At 38.8% G+C, this 22,167-nt stretch overlaps 1 protein-coding gene across 10 annotated transcripts in view; it reads left to right on the forward strand.

The window, feature by feature from the left end:
- Positions 1-22,167, forward strand: part of GRIA4 (glutamate ionotropic receptor AMPA type subunit 4) — a 219,350-nt gene that overhangs the window by 127,046 nt on the left and 70,137 nt on the right. For all 10 annotated transcript variants that reach the window (XR_003573074.1, XM_027900190.1, XM_027900122.1 and 7 more), the window contains exons 4-7: positions 1,318-1,502; positions 17,929-17,982; positions 19,836-19,994; positions 21,729-21,896. Coding sequence is in view for 9 of the 10 variants with exons in the window: in XM_027900190.1 (XP_027755991.1) it covers positions 1,318-1,502; positions 17,929-17,982; positions 19,836-19,994; positions 21,729-21,896 (566 nt within the window). In the remaining variant the exon portion in view is untranslated. The remainder of the gene's footprint in view (positions 1-1,317; positions 1,503-17,928; positions 17,983-19,835; positions 19,995-21,728; positions 21,897-22,167) is intronic.

The raw sequence follows: 22,167 nt of genomic DNA on the forward strand, positions 1-22,167 counted from the left end.
TACCACTGGGTAGCCACATCACTAAAGAAAATTTTCAAGAGGTGAAATCTTTCGTTTGAAGGTAGCGGGAAAAATTCTGCCAGGTAATGAGTAAAAAGCCACAATGCTTTTTGTTGTGATTCTAGGCAGGAGAACCTTCTCTGAATTGTGTCATTTGTATGAACATATTACTGGGAAGCATATCTGTCCTTCTGTCCTTTTTGTCTTTTTCAAACATTAGTTTGCATGTGAAGTGTACAATCTTCATTTCTGTAAACGAGTTCACCACTTACTCTGGATAAAAGATAGAATAGCTTGTGCTTCCTGCTTCAGGAATTGGTTGAGCAAGTTAATATGCGGCTTGCAAGCTGTCTTAATGTCGTAAGCTCCTCTGCTGTCTCTCTACTGCACATCCCCAGTGGGGGGGTGGGGGGTGGGGGGTGGAAGGGGAACAAAACAAACCAAAACAACAAACAAAAGCAAACAAACCAAACCAAACCAAAAACAACAGCAACAGCAACAACAAAAAGCAGAAGGGAGAAGGTGAAGTGCTGGTAGGCCAGGATACCCCGAGATTGAAGGCAGAGAGTCTGCCCTGCAGGTTCAGGTGGTGACCCCTGACAGGACACTGCCCTTTCGTTCCATGAGTGGGCTCAAAGACGACAAAGGGGGCAACAAATAGTGCTGCTGATAAAGAGCAATAATCCTGCCTTTAGTAACAATTAATGTTTCCATGGTGCCCTTCATTCATTAACCTTTAATCTCTTTGCATACACTGATACAAACTATATGGAATCTCTGAAGCAGATCAATATGATTTCTATTCATATGTCTATACTGGCGTATATATGTATATGTATAACTAAGTGAAACAAAGAGTCGTTACTAAGAAGCATTAAAAACTGCTTGGATTAAATGTTTTAAAAGAAAAAATAATGCAAAGCATTTGAATGCTTTTGTGGTGTGCAAATACTTCCACTGGACGAGTAGGCTCAGATTTTTTCTTTGCTGTGCTGTCAAATGCCCAGATACAGAAACTGTACAAAACCAACCTGAGAAGTTGAATGCTTGACTGGAAGACTTTTGTGTGTATAAATCATATGAAGATTATCCATAATGCTGTGAATCACTCCCAGCACTCTGATCGCATCAGTTGTAAACTTTGTTAATTGCATACTGTGTGCTGATCATGGCTAGCAGCAAAGATAGGGATACATATATTCTTTTATTCCTTTTCTGCAGGAGGGAATATTAAGAGACATAATATTGATTAAGGAAAATTTCTGTTCAAAAAATGCCATGATTGTGTTACTAGTGTATTTTATCCTTTTCTTTTAGGTTATTCAATACTTCAAGCTATTATGGAAAAAGCAGGACAAAATAGCTGGCAAGTCAGTGCCATCTGTGTGGAGAATTTTAACGATGCCAGCTACAGGCGGCTTTTAGAAGATCTGGACCGAAGGCAAGAAAAGAAATTTGTAATAGACTGTGAGATAGAGAGGCTTCAGAATCTCTTAGAACAGGTAATATCTGCTTTTAATATCACTGTAAGCACGTTACTGAAACTCCATATGAGACACAATTGTGCATCACATGTCATTTATTTTCTCAATGGAAATTAAATTGATCTTTTTTTTTTTCTTCGTGGGCCTATATTTGTATGTCCACTTGCCTGCTCCACTTTCTTTTCATGTTTAATACTTGTCTTAGGAGCCAGCATGTCAGTGCAGTGAGCCCCTCCTTTCCCACTTGGGAGGTCTGTGGGTAAAGGGTGCCAGAAATCAGAGCAGCTGCATATTTGACCCTGCTTCCCAGCATCTCCCTACCTGATACATCTTGCATCAGAGTCATAGGGCTTGTGGAAAAACATAGTGTTGCTGAATTGCCAAGATGCTCTTAGTCTGTACCTTCATAGGGGTAAAGCTCAGTTTTGTTTGAGGGAGGAAAAAAAGCTTGGTTAAATTCTGTATTCTTTCTGTTTGCCAAATAGCATAGGTTGTGGATTTCTAGCCATAACATGCTTTAAAATTATTGTTACAAATATTTAAATTGATAGTTTTATTACCTTAGCAGAGTGTTTAGAGACATGAAGAACAGTAGAATAAAGGTGCTACTGAACTAGGAAGGGAAGTCAGGTTCTTCCATCAGTTAGTCATGGAAAGCTGCTACTAGATAAAGAAAATACTGGCCAAACAGATTGGTTTGGACTGGATTGTATCTATACCAATGTGCAAAGTGAATATCAAACCCTGTCACTCAGATGCAGCAAATCTGTCTCTATACAGAGTTTATGTGTAAGCTCTTCCTTGAATGATGGAAAAATAAAGTAGTGTTTTGAAAGGAAATTTTTTTTCAAATTGCAGGAAAACAACTTTAAATGGTTAACTATCTGCTTCTCGATTGATCCCACATCTTACACTGCTTTGGTGCAAGTTCAGTACATACTGCTGCTGCAGGAATTGCAGGGAATGAATGCCATCTACTGGTGCTGAACCCTCCGCCACCACGCTAGTGCACCACACACCACACTTGCCTAGTGCACTAGAGAACTTTGAAGATTTTTTAGCAAAAACATGCGTGATGCATCTGCCTCTGAAGTTACTGAAAAATGAAATGTCATTTTTGATACGGAAATGCATAAAATAGTACTCAAAAATGCATAAAATAATACTCATTGACATACATACATCAATTTTGCTTTCACTGGCAGAAGGTAAAGAAGGAAACTGAGAATTAATAGTGTGACTGATAAACCAATAACTTTTTCCATGACTGTTACAAAGAGAACAACAGACAATGCCATATTGCTACAGATATTCATTTGGCCTTTATATTGTTTTATATTCTGAATGCCATTATGTTTTGACACACACTTTCTATAGCTTATAGTTATCCTCTCCAAGTTCATCCTATATTACAGTAAAACAGAACACCCATGTGAGAGTCTTCTAAAATACATTTAGAAAAATGGTTTCTCTCTCAGCTGTGTGTGTGTACATGATGTATCTTATTTCTTTCACATGGCATGCAAATGTGACATAAAAAAAGTATGTTCTATTACCATAGGTCTTGAAGTACACCCACCATCCTGTGTAGGTGTATCTACTAATTATCCACTCAGTTTCAAAGGAAAATGAAATCATCGAGTATATGTTTGGATCTCACTGATCACACATGTACATTTTATTTGCACTCAGAAGCTGCTAGTCATTTTCCTTCTAGATTGGCACCAGTGTAGTCAGTTCATACAGGTCTGGATTTTGCACGCCTAAGATAGGGAGTTAATGCAGGCATGCTAAGTCATAACAATGAAGTGCATGGCCACAACAGACTGAATCAGACATAGTGAATTTGTCTCACGCCTCTACAGGGCAAGACTGAAAGCTAATCGAGTCCTCTTTTTATTAACTGCACAGGGAGAGTTGGGGGTAGGAGTTAACACCTAACATGCAACATACTTATATGACTTTTAGGAAGTGATTTATCTGGCTACTGTCTAATTTGGGGTAGGATACATTTATGTAGGCAATAACCTTTTTTGTACTTGTATTTATTTATGCCTAAATATAAAACCTTTGCCCTTCAATCTGTGCTGATGAAGTGAAAGAAACTAGCTTGTGGGCTTGCGGACTTTTTCTTTTCTCAGTAGTGACTATCTATATATATATTCTATGTATTATAAATATTATATATATATATATATGTATATATTTTAATTTTTTTTAACATGACCTAATTAAATTGGAATTCATGTATCATGTGAATTCCCTTCTTCCCCACTGTGCCTGGAGATTCCCTCCATCCTTCCAAAGGACAGTCACTGTACAAGCAGGAATGGCATTATAGCCAGGCTAGATAAAGTATGCAGAAGAGCTGCAGCTTTACTCTCCATTGTGAAGGTCTTGGTCTTCCTAGAAAGGCTGTCTTACAAGTGGACATGGAGTGCTAGTTTGGGGCTTCAATATGACCTTCAAAGACCAAGTGCTCGTTTAAGGATGGGCAGTCAGAAGCAATTTCAGACACAAAAGCATTTAGTTTTCAAAAATAGGAATGAAGCAAGAATGAACTAGCCTAATGCAGAAAATGCAAAAAACACCCATTTTCAGATATCAGCCATTGATTTTTTCCCTTTGCCATGAAGGCTTTAATAACTTGTTGTAGACAGGGAAGGTGACTTCACAGATGGACTAAAAGTTGGCATGTTCTTCCCTACATACACAGAGGAATTGATTAAGTTCAGTGGGTCTAATTAACTCAACTTCTTTCCTGCCTAGTTTTCCTATAATTGAGAGCCTGAGTTGTGACTATACTGTAATACTTTGCAATGTACAAGTAAATGTTCTGCAGAACATTTAGGAAAAGTAATTAAATCTCAGTAATGAGACTGTAACTCAAAGTGCTTTGCCCTTAAATCTATGCTAATGAAGGGAGGGAAACTGGCTTCTGGGCTTGTGAGTTTCTTCTCAAGTGACTGCCCATGTATATACACACTCACACTTCTCATGACTCTGTACCTCAAGCAGTGAAAACTGGAGACTCTTTCGCTGGCTGTGGTTAAGGACGCGGCGCTGTCACTGCCGAGGCCCGGGTTCGATTCCCAGTCAGGGCCCCTCCCCGGGCAGATGGAGCTCGTTAGCCCTGTAAGGCAATCCATCTACGTCCTGAGGACCTCGCTGCCACTGTCCAAGCTCGCTTAGCCCCGGCAGATGAACCGTAGGATTAAAGGGTGGGCTCAGTTCCGCGCACACTGTGTCTCACCTAAAAAAAATCCAATGCGCAGGCTGGAAGGTGTAAAGACCTTCCCCGGTTCTTCGTTCGCAAAGACTGGCCATTATATATTTCATGTGCTCCTCCCCTGACCATACCTGGGGCCTGCTTATTTCACATGATGTCTTCTGCTCTCTGTCAACTTCAGCTGCCCAGCTGAGAAAATTAGCACCTTGGTGTTTCCTCACTTCTTGTGCTACTTTAATGCCACCAGTTCCTATTTATTTTTGTCTCCTGTATTTTTCTTAGCTCATTATCTTTTCTCATTTATTTTCTCCTCTCTGTGTGCCCTGGTGTGTATAGAAGCTACCTCCACACTCTGTACCTGAGACCTGTCTTCAGAGAAAACTTCTCTCCTGAAACCCAATGATGTATCTGAATTCCAGACTCCGCCACCCACCCCCCCGCCCCCGCCGCCCATGCACAACATTTTTCATCATGTGATCTTCCTTTTAGGTTTTATGTTGCTATGGTGAGACTTATGTTTTGGGCAGGGTCAATACTGAATTCTTTTTGTGGTGAAGTATGGAGAGACGGGAGTTTAATTTTCAGATTTCCATTCCAGAAAAGGACAGTAGGGCCGGCATTACATTAAATCCGGGAGGTGTATTCAGGCTGCACACAAGTGTTTGTACCTGATTTGCTTGGATTGCACCCTCCTGTCTTAGTCTCAGCAAAAGCTTTGGATCTTACTTCTCAAGGATATGCCAAGACTGTGATGGTTTTCTTACTAAAGCTATGCTTCACTACTTGGTCACACTCACTCACACAAGACTGTACAATCTCCAGTAGCAACTGGAGGTATTTGGGGGTTACTGGAAATATTTTGCTTGGTTCCAGTAAAACTAGCACTAATCCCTGTTTAAACAGCTCAAATCCCTGTTTAAATGCAACCCTAGAACAAGACATCCATTTCTGCAGTGGTCAGAGAGTTATTCTTTTGATTCATCAGTAAGACAGACAGTGTCTTCAGCCTATCCGAGTCAGCAGTTCTCCACCTGCTTTTTAGAATCTGCTGTAACTTAAGCATACCAGGATAATTTTAGAGCTTTTTTTATCCATTATTCTCAAGGTGGTAAAAGAACACCCTGCCTCCTTAACATCTTAACAACAGCCATAACTAGGAAAACCTTTTTATTACCTGGGAGTGAAACTCCTTTACACTCCCCTGGCAGACCTTATCATCCTGCAATTCCAGGCTCCGAAAGACAGCACACAATCATCAAGAGTTTTACCAGAAGTGTTTTCTTTACTTGCCTGTTTTAAGTCATATGCACATGACTTGTCTTTGGGAAGGGCAAGCATGCCCTGACCTATTTTGACTGACCAGTGTAGACTTGGTGTATGGCTGGGGATGGTGTGGCTCAGGGCATGGACTGCTCCCTCACCGTGGCCTCTCAGGGCAGCCCTGACAGTGCTGGTGCTTGAGGTAGCTCCCCAGTCTTTAACACAAGGGGATTCAATGCTTGACATGGCCACTGCTGCTCACCCCCAGAAATAACACAAAACCAATGTGTTTCAGTGCTGAGAAGGAGCCCCAAAAGCAGTTAAATGTCTATAGCAGGGGAGTTTGAACTCTATAATCTTTAAGTTCCCTTTCAACTCAAACCATTCTAGGATTCTGTGATTTTATGAAGCTTTCTGCATAGCTTCTGGAGGGTGTGTTTCCATTGTGGAGAAAGCACATCTATTCTTAACAACTTTTGCTACTTAACAGAATGTTCTCTAGAACCTTGTAAGTGATCTCACCGATTCTGATTAAGGGTATCCCAAGTTTACTTACCTGGCCCTTTGTTTCATCTGTTCATACGCAGCCATAATAAAAAATGTGCCACAAGTTTTCAATTCAAAAAGTAAACTATAGTAGCCCTTTATTTGTATTGCATAAGTGAATGGAAGCAGAGATGAAGTTCAATTTTCCTGAAGGCATGAAATTAGGAATTGTTTTTACTTTTACTTTTGCAGTTTGCTGGGACAAGATAGCAAAAGGGAGTTAAAACGAAGACACAGTAAGACAAAATGACATCTACAGAGTTTTATACAACAGTTATATAGCAGAATGCATTTTTAGTGATTCGTATTCTTTCAAGGACTGTTATGTCCTTGTTTATCAATGTCCCTTTTTTCATGATGCTTTCAGCAGGTGGTCTTTTAAAGGCACAAAAATATTCTATTTGAATCCCAGGATGAAAGTCAGTGAGAGACGTGGAAAATTCTCTGGTTTTGTGTTTCTTCTTTCCAAGTTTTGTTGCTAAAGTGGTCCCCTCAATTTAATACAAAGAACTTTCTGTTTAAGACAAAACAAGTGTTTAAAACCCGTTGTAACACAATTTCCATTTCCTCCCAACTAATCCACTAACATCAGCAGCAAACTGTATAGGATCTGAACTTTCCAGGCCAGAGTATAACATTGGACACAGTAAGAAACACACAATAAGTGTGTTTCTCTCACTTTTCATTGGGAGATTTGCTTATTTTCTTACTCTTTCTTTTAGATTTTTTTCTTCCTGCATTTTCAAAATAATGTATGTTTTTGTTTATTAACTGAAAATCAGAAGTCAAGTCAGCCTAAGGTTGAAGGATGTGTGTACTAAAATTAGAAAATCACTACTTTAAACTGTGTTTACTGAATTTCTACCTGAAATCCAGAATCCATGTTTCAAAATAAATACATTGGCAAAAGAAATGTACCCCTTTGGTTTTTGTGGGTTTGTTGTTCTCCTAGACCACCACTTCCACAAGCACCATAAATTCTTTCTTCACAGAAGTGTACTGAGCAAGAAAGAAACAGCAATTACTATAGCTAATCAAGAAATACGTGGAAGTCATCATTACCCATGTGCTAACTAGTAGCTGTTAGACAGGAGGTGTAGTGTCCAGATGCTTCCTATGCTTTTGGTAGCCAAAAACATATGGGTCTGTTTTCCACCAAGCAGCCAGTATTAATAAGGACTGTACAGACTTAATGTCTTAGACAATGTCTTAGAGGCATTTTCCTCCTTTCAAATATAGCTGAAATTGTCAAATGCTTTTAAAAATGGGTAGGCAGACCCACAGAGAGCTCAGTGGCACAAAAAGGAATTCCTTAGGAAAGACGACTGAAAATGTATAGCAATGTATAGCAAAACACACATTTAAGGAAATGTCATGTCACTGTCTCCTAAGTCGTACTTGCATTTGGGTGGCTGGGATAGTTTGCTTTCAGTAAATACATGTCATAGATTTCGTTCATTATTTCTTTGTTTACTGTTTTGCAAGCAGTACTGAAGTGTAATAAAACAATGAAACTGCGGTCAGATTTGAAGAATATCACAGAAAATAATTTTGAATATTTCAGTGAAAACATATTTTTTCAGCTGTTGTATTTGTTCATTTTACTTTTTCAGACACTAATAACACTTATAACTGGAGAAGCAGACTGTCATTTCCTCAGCCATAGCTGATCTAACAGCTATTTCTTTTACTTTGTGCAGTGCTCAGAAATGTATTCAGGTGTACAATACAGTCAATACTAGAAATAGATTTGATAATTAAGCTGAAAAGTGTAAGAATCATGAGGGATAATATTATTAACTATAAATACTTAACCCTTTTAGTCTTTCAATATTTTTTTTTCTTTTTTGCTGGTAATCTATATGAAAAGGGCATGCAAAATTATGTAAGGAAGCTTTCAAAAGCATAAAGTGTTGAAATTGGAAGCAAAAAGTTTTGTTCCCCCATTTCTTTTTCTGCCAGAATTCTCATTGTCAGCACATATTAAGCACTGCAGAGCAAATAAGGTACCAGAAAAAAAGGAGCTGGATTCTTAGAGTTCTGGGATTTGTTTTTAGACAGATTTTGGAACAAGTTTTGAAGTTCAGGCTGTGAAGTGCTGACATGAACAGTTCTATTCTAGAAACAACAGAATTGGGATTGGAAGTCACCTCTGAAGGTTATCTAGACATTCTCACTGCTCGGGATGGGGGCAAGCTTAGATCAGGTTATTTATTCAGTCAAATTTTGGATGCTTCCAAGGATGGAGATCACACAAACCCTTTATTACCTGTTTCAGTACTTGACTATCTTATGTGAAAAGTGGATTACTTGTAGCTCCTGGAATTTCTTGTGTTGCAACCTGTATCCTTTGCCTTTTGTTCTGTTCCTGCCATCCAGAAAGAGTCAGGTACCCTCTTCCCTGCACCATCCCATTGCATATTTATACATAATACTAAGATCTGCCTGAGATCTTTCTTCTCCAGGCTAGCCTCTCAGCTTCTCCTCACATGACAGATGCTTCAGTCCCCTTCGTGGCCCTTCTGTGGACCTGCTTCAGTATGTCCATGTCTCTCGTACTGGGGAGCCTGGCACTGGACACGGCACTGAAGGTGGGCCTCACCAGAGCTGAGCAGAGAGGAAGGATCAGCTCCCTCGACCTGCTGTCAGTGCAGTCTAAGAGGCTGGTGGTTTTCTTTGCCATGAGGATGCATGAACAGCTTGTGGTAAACTCATTTACTAGAACCTCAAGAGCTTTCCTGCAAAGCCTGTTCCTATCCAGTGTGTACCTAACCTGTTCTGCTGTGTTTTTTGAGTCAGATTGAGAGTCAGGCCATGAAATAAAGCACAAATGTACACATATTTAATCCTTTGATTCCCAGTACTCTGTTGTCACACATGTAGGCAGCTCTTGAGACAGAAATACCTTATGAGTGAGCGAACTGTGTATCATCTTGTATTGAATCTTGCAAACCTATAATGTGCTTGCATCAGAAGCATCTAGAAGGAATACCAGGGTGATCAGATCAATCTCACTTTAGATGTGACCACATCTAAAAAAATCCTTCGCTAAGCCAGGCAAAATACCTCTCCAGCGTTTTGGCTCCTCATTCTCTGTGAAGTATTTCTTCCTTATTTCCAATAACCCTCTTGGGCAAATTTTTGCCAGAAATTTAGTTTAATTGTGTCTTCGTAATGTGTAGCTCAGCAGAGCAAACTGGAAACACAAACTAACTGTAATTGCATTTTGCCTAGGACCTTTATGTTTACTTCTTTCTGAAAAAGAATGTTGGTACTCCTAATTTCTGTTTTCTCAGGCTTTTCATAGGCAGTAACATTTACAATGTATGTTTCTATATTTGTACACACAGATATGTGCATAAACATATCCACTGGACATACGCAGGACTATATTCAGAAAAAAAAAAAATTGCTCATTTCTGCATGAATGGCAGTGGATTTCCTTTCTTCTTCCATCTGTAGCAGCTCCATCCTCTCCCACCCTTTTCCATCTGAGAAAGTTCAAACCTCAGCACTCTGTGTGTTCAAAGCCTTCCAACGTGTCCACTGTGAGCAGCATTTTCTTCTGAATTTTGCACAGTGAATCAATTTTTCTGTCAGACGTCATCAGTTTATCTCCTGATCTGCCAGGTTTATTCCAGTATTCTTTTCCTGCTCCCTGCCCTCCCCAGCCCATAGGAATTAAGTGGGATGTTTCCCAGTAGATGGGCACTTTTCTCAGCTCTATCAGTGCTCTGTATCAGCAAGATCAAGCCTCACTGCTCAGCCAGGGCTGTATTTGCCTTTAAACAAAGAAGTGAAAATAGTTATGCAGCATCTGGCACAGATTTAATGCTTCAATGTACACAGCTTAACTGATACATAATAATAAAAAGAATGTACATTATACTGTGTAATATTAAAAATTAAACATGGAGGTAAATTTTTCATGTAGTAACCTACTACTATCATTAATCCTATCTCATAAATATTACAAATCAATAACCTCTAATTAATAACAGCTAACAATTGCTATTAATAAGCATGATAAGGAAGTACCTGCACAGTATCTTGAATGATGTTCATAGTTCTCCTAATTTAGTTATTCAGTTTAGGAAAAATATTAAGCTGTTGAAGACCATACAAAGGAGGGCAACAAAGATGGTGAAGGGCCTTGAGGAGAAGCTGTATGAGGAGCAGCTGAGGTCACTTGGTCTGTTCAGCCTGGAGAAGAGGAGACTGAGGGGAGACCTCATTGTAGTCCACAACTACTTCATGAGGGGAGGAGGAGGGGCAGGCACTGATCTCTTCTCTGTGGTGACCAGGGACAGGACCCAAGGGAATGGCCTGAAGTTGTGTCAGGCGATGTTTAGGTTGGATATTAGAATGTGCTGCTTCACCCAGAGGGTGGTTGGGCACTGGAACAGGCTCCCCAGGAGAAGCATTTGGATGATACTCTCAGGCGCATGGTGTGACTCTTGGGGATGGTCCTGTGGGGCTGAGGGATGAACTCAATGACCCTTGTGGGTCCCTTCCAACTCAGCAAATTGTGTGATTCTGTGGATGTGTTCTTTGACCTCGTTGATCCTCAGCTTTCTTAACACTGGGGAAGAACCTTGAGATATGTTGCTGAAAGTATCATGTATGTGTTTGCACTGAAAACCAAATGTCTCTGATGGGTAAAATGGACCGAGCTGTCACACCAAAAATGATGATGATTATTATTATTACTACCATCAAAATGAAATTAAAAAGAATGCTTGTATGGAGAAAAGTACAGAAGCTGACAAATTCCACTCATTCTTCATCTACCCTTAATATTTTATCATAGGAATGCTAAACTTGAAAAGGTAATGCTGAATTTGACTGCTGAATTTCTCTAAAGAGATCAAGTTTTAAGGTTGACTGGCTTTAAAAACATTTTTTTTCTCATCTCAGTTTCCAGTGTGTCCACTAGCTGAAGATAGCAACTGATATTTTTTCAAATCATATTTAGATCACTAACATACCTAATTTAAGATAATAATAAATTCATACTTTAATAAATTGCAAGATAATACTGACAGGAAGGCCAAAATTGACCAGATACATGGATTAAACAATCATTCCTCACAGTTTCTTCTGCTTCCTAGTTTTTCATAAGCACAGAGGCATGTTGATGCAAACAATCAGTAGCACAACACAGCTAAGTATTTATCAAGAGATGGCACTGCTTTTGCATGTAGTTTAGTGGCGTAATGATTTCTTTATCTCTTGAGTCAGAAATAGCATGGACTGTCTGCAGTATTTCTCTATGTCTATAAGATTTGCATGAATCAAGTGCACATTTAGTTCTGCTCCCACAGAACCACAGGAGCAAAGCATTAGGCAAAGAATTTGGTATGTGCATGGCACCCAGTAATTCAGGCTGCTGGCAGCATTGTTGAGCTTCATACTATTTCAGGGATATAGTAGCAGTTCTGTGTGTATCTCTTAATCCCAGAGGGATTGGAAGATTCATAAAGTGCCTTTTCTTCATCATTTTTTTCTCTCCATGCTTTTTTTTTCCCCTTTAGGATAGAGCTAGAGTTGCTTCTATGCAACACTATAATGTCAATGCAAACTGATAGTTGTTCTCCTTGAAGGAACCAGCTGCCAGCACTGTCACCAGCGGTTTCCTCACCCCACAGAGCCAGGAGGGGCTCTGCATAGCCTCATTTCTGTAAAGCAGATGGGATTTTGCACACAGTATTAGTCTCACACTGCACAGTAGTAAGAACACATTTTGTCACTGCAGCACACAACTGATGAGGTTTGGACATGACAAATATGTTATCTCAGTTACTGAAAGAACAAATAGACACTAGGAGACAAATTAAAAATACAAATGTTTTAAAGGATTTTTGAAGTGACCTTTCTTCTTACACTCTTCCTCTCTTTCCTTGCCTCGTTTTTCCCTACAAGTCTGCATATCCTATTTAGCTCTGAGTGAGCCTTTCATGGGAGTAGACTTCGAATGCAAACAACTTTAGCAGCAGAAGGAAGCAACTAGCCATACTCAGGGCACTGATTAATGACCTTTGAGTCACCTCTACAGGTTTTCTTTCCCAGCAGCTTCCTGCACTGCACAGGGCTCTGCCCTGCCAGCTGATGGTGGACATGGGGGCTGTGTGGGAAGCATCCTTCTTTGCTCAGTTGTGCAAGGGGCAGGTGTGCATGCCCCTTTTTCAGTTCAGCACCTGTCTTCACAAGAGAGAAGGAGCCAATTCTTTGTTTTTTGCCTTTAACATCCTCTCTGGTTGTTGTTCACCCTTTCCCCAGCAACAACGTCCTTTTTTGAGCACTAGCTGATAAAATTAAGCTTGTTTCTCAGTTGCTTTTTTATGGCTTTGTAAAAGATTTGTCCTGGCTTCAGATATTGTATTAAAAATCCCATTTCAGTTCTGGTTTATATCGTTGCCCTTTCTGCTGCAATATTTCAGGACAGGTCTCAATCTTCCTTCTTTAACAAGTGTCCACACTTTTTGTATTTTGTTAGACAGACTTCATTTTATTGCAGGTGTTCTTTTTCTTAAGGCAGTGGATTGTGACACAATAGCAAAGAGGAAAACCTTTGTTAAAAGTCCAATTGGTAATGCACAGCTATCACACTTTGAAGATATTTAACTGAAAATAAGTCCTTTGCACTCCAGCTGCACTGACCTCTATCTTCTGGAAATCATAACGAGGGACATTTCATGCTATAGAAGTCAAGCATTCTTTTAAAATGAGTGATATGCAATATCCACTTCATAGTAGTAGAGAACAGAGGATGACTTGGGCCAGATTCTCTGTTCTGATGCTAATGTAAGTCTGCAAATAGTTTTATCAAATTCAGTGAACTTACCACTTAGAGGAAAATGAAAAGAAAAAAAAAAAAAAGAGAAAATAAACAAAGCAGACACTTTGGTAGCCCTTCTTTTTAGTAGTAGAATAGTTTCTGAATTTCCTAGGCTAGGCTATTGTTCATCTAAATTGAAAGAACAGTATCATATGATAAAGACACAAAGTTCAGAGTTGTGCCTAAAGCCTAAGTTAGATTCACATCTCACTGGCCCTGGTTTTATCACACTTTAAAGTCAGTGATGTAATTCTAGTTACTTTTGATTACCATTGGCATGTGAGAGTATTACCATTGGTGCCAGGAGTGTGCTTTTTTTTTTTTTTACAGTGAATCTCCAAATTACTGAGTTTCACATCAAGGTTGGATTCAAAATGCATGAACTTGTTTTCATATGGATGATGCCAAACAAGATGTGCCCAGAAGTGTAATGTGGGCTCAGCCTAGTGAGCAGGTTAGAGAGTCCACAGTAAAATACTGAAATGTGTGCTGTGGATGCCAACTCCTTAACACCACAGCTTTTGCTATACAGATCTTATCCTACCAGCTGCCCTACTTGCTAATGCAGATGTTAGACAATGCTATTCTACCCTCTCTCTAGACTATGAGTGAGCTTGGCCTTTTGGTCTGTATTTAGGGATGCACAAGGATGTACCTGGGTTTTAAGGTACCTCCAGAATTAATAAACTTCTATAGCAAAGACTTTCTGGAACAGTGTCTCATCTGTAAAAATCTTAGGCCTGTGTTTGGTTCTGGGTAATATCTACTCTTACATGTATGGAATGGTTGAGGTCTCATCTCTCAGAAACTGCTAACCAGTTAAAGAATAGAGAAGGAAAGTTTGCATTCCAGACTGAGTCGCTGTCAAATGCCTTCCCTTGTTACAAAGCACTTAAGTTCATTGGCTCAGTTTATCTCAGGGTAGATGTGCAGTGTAGAGAAAGGTGGTTCTTCAGGTAACAAGAATTCATATCCTGTTGTGTAGATCATAATCTGCTGCTTTGAGTATTGAAGAAGAAAAGTGACTGTATGTATATTTTGGATATTCAAACCTATGAGATATTGACAGCTGTTTCACTGAAGAGACACTTTTTTCTTAAATCATAACCAGTTCCTGCTTTTCAAACTGTGTATGGTCAATAACTATAAGACTTTTCAAATGCAAAATCACAATTGTATCCAATCTTGGTTGGAAATAAAAACAATTATTCTCTTTTCTATTTGCATAATCAACATTTTTAGAGTGAAATTCATCTCAGTTAACATTAGGGATGTAAAATGTAGGTGTCTACATCAGAGCTAATCACCATCAACGCTTTTTTTAGTGAGTGCAGAAAAATAAGCACTTTCAGGAGACAGGCTGTCTAATTAATTTTACACATATGCTTTAAAATAAGATGAATCATTTCCTCAAAGTGCCTGCTTTTTCCACAGACTATAAAGGAAGTTAAGACAACTAGATGATACATAAATCTGTACTTTTATCACTTTCCCTAAGAAACAAGTTTTGAGAGAATATGATGAAAATTTCAAATTTCTTTTTTCAAAACTATTGTGTTTTGATGTTCACATCAAATCCAGGAATTCTGCAGTGATACCTACATGCATTTTCTAGGAACAAGGACAGAAGTAAATCTGGTTAATCATTTACATTATTTACTCATTTTGACTGTGACAACAATGAACATCTATCTGTTGTATCTCAACGCTTACACATTAATTGTGTCCCTGTTTTATTTGACTGATATGTAGCAGTAATGATCAAAATTTTTGTTATGAAACCAGACCAGGGAGCAGATCACTAAGGGTTTTAATTGCTAAAACTAGGTCAACTTTCCAGAGCTCAAAGGGAGCTGCATTGATTTGCCTAAGCTGAGGATATACAGTTACTATGTCACAGACATCGCCTGTGCGCACCACGTGGAGTTCAAGCAAGGCCAAGTGCAAGATCCTACACCAGGGACAGGTGTTTGTGCAAATACAAGTACAGGCTGGGTGGTGGATAGATTAAAAACAGATCTGAGGAGAAAGACTTGGAGGTGTTGCTGATGAGAAGCTCGTTGTGACCCAACAATGTGGGCTTGCAGCAGAAAGAGCAGCCACATCTGGCTGCATCAGAAGCAGTGTGATTGGGGCAGGTTGGGTTGGGGCAGGTGATTCTGTGTGGGCAGATGATTCACCTGCTCTGGTGAGAACCCACCTGGAGTGCTGCATCCAGCTTTGGGGTCCTCAGCACAGGAACACATGGACCTGTTTGAGCAAGTCCAGAAGAGGATCATGAAAATTACCAGGGTGCTGGAGCTCTTCTTCTCCTGTGAAGACAGGCTGAGAGAGTTGGGATTGTTCAGCCTGGAGAAGAGAACGTTCTGGGAAATCTTCGTTGCAGTCTTCCTTTGCCTGAAGGGGGATTACAAAAGAGCTGGAGATGGACCTTTCACTACTAAGTGGAGTGATTTAGCTTAGATACAAGGAAGAAATTCTTTGCTCTGAGGGTGGTGAGGCACTGGAACAAGTTTCCCGGAGAAGGTGTGGATGCCCCATCCCTGAAGGTGTTCAAGACCAGGCAGGATGGGGCTTTAAGCAACCTGGTCTAGTGGAAGGTGTCCCTACCCATGGCAGGGGGGTTGGAACTAGGTGATCTTTATGGTATCTTCCAATTCAAACCCTTCTGTGATTCTATGATCTTAAGACATATTGGTCCACTTAATAACTTTCAAACTGTGATGCTGCATTTAAAAATTTGAATTTTTTATCTATATCAGTTTCCACGTAGTGCAGAGGCAAACACTTTCATTACCATATACTGCTAAATGAGAAGAGATGTAAAAGCATTATTGGTATGAGGAATCACATTCCTTCTGAAGCCGTTAAACCAGCCAGGATTTGAACCTCTTCATTATATGCAAAAAAAATTACTTGACACCAGCGTCCTCACATGTATTGAGTTAGTAATATGGAAAATTGTATCTTCTCTCTCTCTGTCACCCCTAATAAAATGTTAGCAGCCATCACTGATCTTAATAGGGGTTTTATTGAGTCTAAAATTCATTTATATGAAGGGTAACAATCATGGCTTGGGGGGTGTGGTGTCTTTTGGGGCTTTTTAAGTTTGTTTTTCTTTTTAAATACAAACACTTTAGCTATAGACTATACTTAAGAAGTAAAATTTTGGAAATGAGTTAAAGGATAAAAGAAAATTTGCTTATTAACTTATTACTTTAAAATAATGAAATTAAAACAGTTCTGACAACATATTTATGCCACATGCCTTGGATTTTCCCTTCCACTCTGCAGTAAAAGGCAACTGATTGACCTAGAACAACAGAGTCAGGAATCAAACATTTCCAGCTCTTACTCCCCATATAGATCCTGGATCCTTGGGTGTCTTTGATCAAATTATTTAGTCCTTCATCAACTTGTCCTCATCTCCAACATATGATATTATTTTTTACAGCAATGGGAAAAGGGACTACAAGGCTTAGTGAGTGTTTGCTCTGTTGTTTGAACGTGAGGTGTGATCCCTAAAGGCAAGAAGTTGTCAATTCTTCAGACATGGTGTAGAGCTAAGTTTGCAAAGCGGGCAAGGAGACAGATCCATAAGTTTCCCATTACTTATTGAATAACTTGCACTTCACGCAAAAATTTTACTGTGTCGTATTTATTCATTTGGGGGGAAGCTAAAATGTTTTGTGGAGATGAGTACATGAGGAGGGAAAAGATATTTAGGCTGCAAGCAGACTTTTTCTAAATGAGTGGTAGACTACCAAAAATAAGAGTTCAAAGGACTGTACTGGAACACAATCTGCATTTTACAGGTAGTACTGTTAGTTTCTTTAGTAAAAGCAGCTTTAGTCTGCAATTAGTCTATTATCAGCATTTTCTACTGACAAAATATTATCTCATTTTTTGTTTTCAGCACATTAAATAAGGGTCATCACATCACAGAAATTGCTATAATAGTGATACATGGAGTGGGTTGATATAGTTTTTATCTAAATCCTGTGGCTTATCTTGCCCTATCAGGACTGTAGCAGCTGCACGTCATGGTTGTTGCCTTCTTGCATCACTTCATGCTATATTTTGATTAAACACTCAAAAGCAGCCTCACTATTCTTGCTCTGTCCTTGCTCATGCTCATTCCCAAAGTCTTTACTGTTTTACTAAGAGCTGAGAAATGCTCATAGTACTTGACCACCTCAAGGGCGAACAGCTTTGATCAAAAGAGATGAAAACCCAGTATGATTCATAAATTCTGCACTTATTTCAAATTAAAAAGTACATCAGTGGATAAACTTTGTAGCTAATTTGTGACGTTCTCCTTCTGAATTTGTATCCTGTAGATAATTGCTTTACTTAATTAAATGCTATACCGCAGTAACATTTTCAATACAGAAGACACTGAGATTACCATTTCATTACTTTACTCCCTTCAATTTTAACTTTTTCCCATGATTAAGCCCCTGGAAAGTTATAGTTACATTATTAGAGATAGACTCTTAACTTTATATAACTTGTGTGAAAGAAAAGAATATGACATTGTTTTTCTTTTTTCTTTTTTATTTCCCTCACAGATTGTGAGCGTTGGAAAGCATGTTAAAGGATACCATTATATTGTTGCCAACCTGGTAAGATACTTTTCTAGAATTATACTCCTGCTCGGTAAGTGAAACACTCAGTTTTACTTAGAAGTTATAGCACTTCACACAACATTTCCCATTTTTCTCTAATATGTGGTTGTACAGAACATATTCTTTATGATACGTAAAAGAACTTGGGTTTGCTGTTGTAGCCATCTAGATATGAAGGGCGCTATGTTATCCTTCTAAATTTTTTAAAAAATCATCAGTGTAGTGTAGAGGACTGCTAGGACTGTACCTTGTGGCTAAATTAGAATTTGCAGGACTACAGTGATTTTTGACTCATCTTTTTATTGTTAATAACGTAGCCATTCTGTAGGTAACTTTTCTACATTGTCCAGGGAACATTCATTTTCATGTAAGACCAGCTATTTCCAGTCCAATGACTAGTTTGGTATTTTCACTCTAAGTTCACTCAAACTGGATGTTCACACAGATAATGTTCAGAAGAGGGCAAAGAAGGAGTAAATTCAATATTTTATTGTTAAAATAACTCATTTTTTAAGCCAAAAACGTGCCTGGCAAAGTACGGTGAATGTAGGACAGAGTCTAATGTATGCTTTGAACTGTTTTCTTTCTACCCTCCCTCAAGGAATTTTAGTTGACATGAAATATTTTATTGTGCTTTCCTGTACTTGTACCTTAAGGTCACTTCAGATTATTTTTAGGGCCTCAGGTGTTTTAAATGAGACATGTATATTCTCTTAGGTTTTACAAATTAAATTTTTCAGCATTACAATTTTATAGTTCTCCAAGGAATTTTTCCCATGCAAAATAGGTGCTGTAAACAAGGAACTGGATGTTGCAGAGAAATGCTGGTGGGGTATTCAGGGGAGATAGACACATCTACTCCTCTGCTTCAGCAGGGGCACACAGTTATCTACTGTCTGTTCAAAAATGGGGGTAATATGACCTAATGTGTCACCTTTTGTATTTACTGTCGATATTCCTTAGGACATGAATCAAATCTCTGTCTTTACAGGGTTTTTTTTAACCCTGGATTATTGGGTCAGTACCCCACAAAATTTTTTCCTAAAAATTTCTAAGTTAAGTTTACACTTCTGTTTTCACTGATAAATGCCAGTCAGAGGAATTTAAGAAAATAAAAATAAGATGTCTCTGAACTAGCCTTTAAGATAGCAGCTAGGAAAGGAGTATATGGAGTCAGGAGGTATATGGACTTTATTTTCTCTTTTAATGTTGGGCATCAGACTAGGTTTTCAATATATAGCAGATATAACAGATCTGACAGCTAAAACACTCCTAAATCACAGAACTGTGATTCTGTGTTATGTTTTCCTTGCGTTAACAGTGAGATCCTCATCTGCTGTCTTTGCCTTCTAATGTCTGTTGTAGTATCTCATTATTTCAGACATTTTCAGCCTAAACAATGAATCTTGGACTAAATATATTTAAAGAATAGTTTTCATTTTTCAAACATGCAAAGGAAGAGGAATGCATTTTTTAAAGCACTAGTACAGTGCTCATTCAAATCTGCCAACTTTGAGGGAAATTGGATTAAGGTTTTAATATTCTGCAGGCAGTTTTCAGTTCATTTGCCAAAGGCATTTCTTCAAAAACTCAGTGCCATTCCCAGCAATGTGTTGCTTAGCTGTCAAGACCACCCTAGCAATAATGTGGGAAATTTATTTCTTGGTTTTGTTTCTTCATTGCACAAATGGAAATTATCGATGAAGATTCAGTATTACTCTCTGGTTTTAAATTTTGCCTTCTAATGGAATCCTGCTGGTGTGCATTCTTTATGCTAGTGTGCTGACCTAGAACAGATTGGACCCATAGTGGTGTAGGAGGGCAAACAAAATCTTAAATTGATTTTCTAGGGATTCAAAGATATTTCTCTGGAGAGATTTATGCATGGAGGAGCCAATGTGACTGGATTTCAGCTAGTAGATTTCAGCACCCCGATGGTAACTAAGCTGATGCAACGCTGGAAGAAGCTGGACCAGAGAGAATACCCAGGATCCGAGACCCCGCCAAAGGTACCAGCTGATCTGAAGCACTACCAAAGATATCACTCAAGTGTTCTAATTTCTGATTAGCATTGTTGAGTACATGAATGAATATTTAGGCAGAGGAGAAAGCAGTTGATCTTACTATTATTGGCAGCTAATCATGCCTATCCTTACATTTGTATGATGGAAACATAAACTGTAGCACATTTCGCTGATGTACTTGAATGTCCTTTGTCACTTATTCTCCAACTTTACCCCTTTACCAGCATCAATTAAAGGTCAAATGCTTAACTGACAACTTAATTTCAATAAAATTTACATTCATTAGTCTAATTATCTCAGTTACTGAGAGTGCAGAGCTTTACTAACAGCTGAATCCTTCTGTGTATGAGAAAGTACTCATAAATTTACTACCTTTACTTTTTCTTGTGGAGTTTCCTTTGGAAATTTTCCACCTCAAAACCTGGTGGAGTAATCACTTCCAGGCATAATTTTAAAGTGGAATGTCATCCCAGTGTTCCTCTATCCTAATCCCTCACAGACTGATAATAAAATATTTCTCTCACACATAGTTTTCCTGGCAGGCAAATCACAGTATAGTGCTAAATATGACTTCATCAAAATAGTTTTTTTTTTATTATGTGCAAAAAGGTATATCAGACCTAATTGAAACTGGGCCTCTTTGTGCTGGGCACTATGCGAAGATAAGCAATTAGTCCTCCTTTGACTGGGAAACTCGTAGGTTGGCAAAGTCTGGAGAAGGCATCGACATGAGTATTGCAAAGCATAGCTACATAATGCAGTGAACATTCCAGAAATTTATGTTCCATGGAGTACGGACATCCCCAGTTACTGGCGACAAGAACAATTCAACTTATAGGACTTCAGGATGATGCTATCTTCTTCAGAGAAGTCAGCATAATTAATTTGAATCACATCTGATTCACCTAGGGATAACCAGAATTCGAGATTATAAAGATAAACCATGTCTCAAAGAGCTTATAATATACAAAGGGAAAGGAAAGGAAGGAAATTATACTTGAATAAGGGTATTTAAATTTTGTAAATTGCAAGGCATATCAGTAGTGGCCCTGGGCATGTGAGCAACTTCTCCTGATGCAGTATGCTCATCAGAGGACCATACTGAGAAAACACCCCTTTGTTTATGTGGCTTCAGGCTAACATCTGCCAAAGACTTGCTGTACACGTTTCATTTGGCATGTTATAAACCTAAAACAGTTACTATAGTTAGTGCAGAAACACAGACCATTCATTCAGTGTATGGTCAGGGAGAGAGCCAACACAGGTTTTCCAATAGGAAGAACCTGCTCTTGATCATTCTTAGCAATTCCAGTAGCCTGGATGTCTGCTCATTAACCATGCATTTTTTCAGTTATATTTTCTCAGTGAGTTACTGTTTCTTTCTTTTTGTTTTGAGTAAGTTGGGTGGATGGGGTTATTCCTTAATGTATAAGACAAAAGAAAAATAAAGTAAGATTTTAATATCTCCAGTTCAATTTGTTTCTTTTATTAATTAAGATGCAGATTTTTCTACCCTTAAGAAATGCAGTTTTAAAGCTGCAGCTACTGAAGTCCTGCATTTGTCTCTTAGACAAACTTGCTTTTGATTTTGAGGAGAGCTTTTTACTAAATGAAGGTGTAGAAACTGCTGCATAATGAATCAAACTGGAAATATTCAAGACAGGTGATCTTTTTAAAGACATGCCAATTCTGAAGCAGTGTGTTTGTTCATCTATATAGTATACATCTGCACTGACATATGATGGAGTACTTGTGATGGCTGAAACTTTCCGTAACCTTAGAAGACAGAAAATTGATATTTCAAGGAGAGGAAATGCTGGTGATTGTCTTGCCAACCCTGCAGCCCCATGGGGTCAAGGAATTGATATGGAGAGGACATTAAAACAGGTAAAGGGAGGCTTTATTCTAGTGATCTTTTTGAATATTAGATACTAGTTGCACGCTGCGTGACTTGAAGATAGTATGCACGAGGGTAGTAATGGAGAAGGAGAAATTATTTTTTAGTTGGCATTTGGGAACAGCTTGGGCTGTTCAGGCTGTTCTGGTTTGTAACATGGAATGTAGGCAGAGGGGAACTACTATTATTCGAAACTACTGTTAATTCTTTTAAGATAGTTGGGACTTCCTCCGCTGAGCTGGTGAGCTCATCTCTTACTGT

This window comes from Empidonax traillii, unplaced genomic scaffold, assembly GCF_003031625.1.
Source record: "Empidonax traillii isolate 1590-97213 ecotype Southwest subspecies unplaced genomic scaffold, ASM303162v1 scaffold21:size2437335, whole genome shotgun sequence".
Classification (NCBI taxonomy): Eukaryota; Metazoa; Chordata; class Aves; order Passeriformes; family Tyrannidae; genus Empidonax; species Empidonax traillii.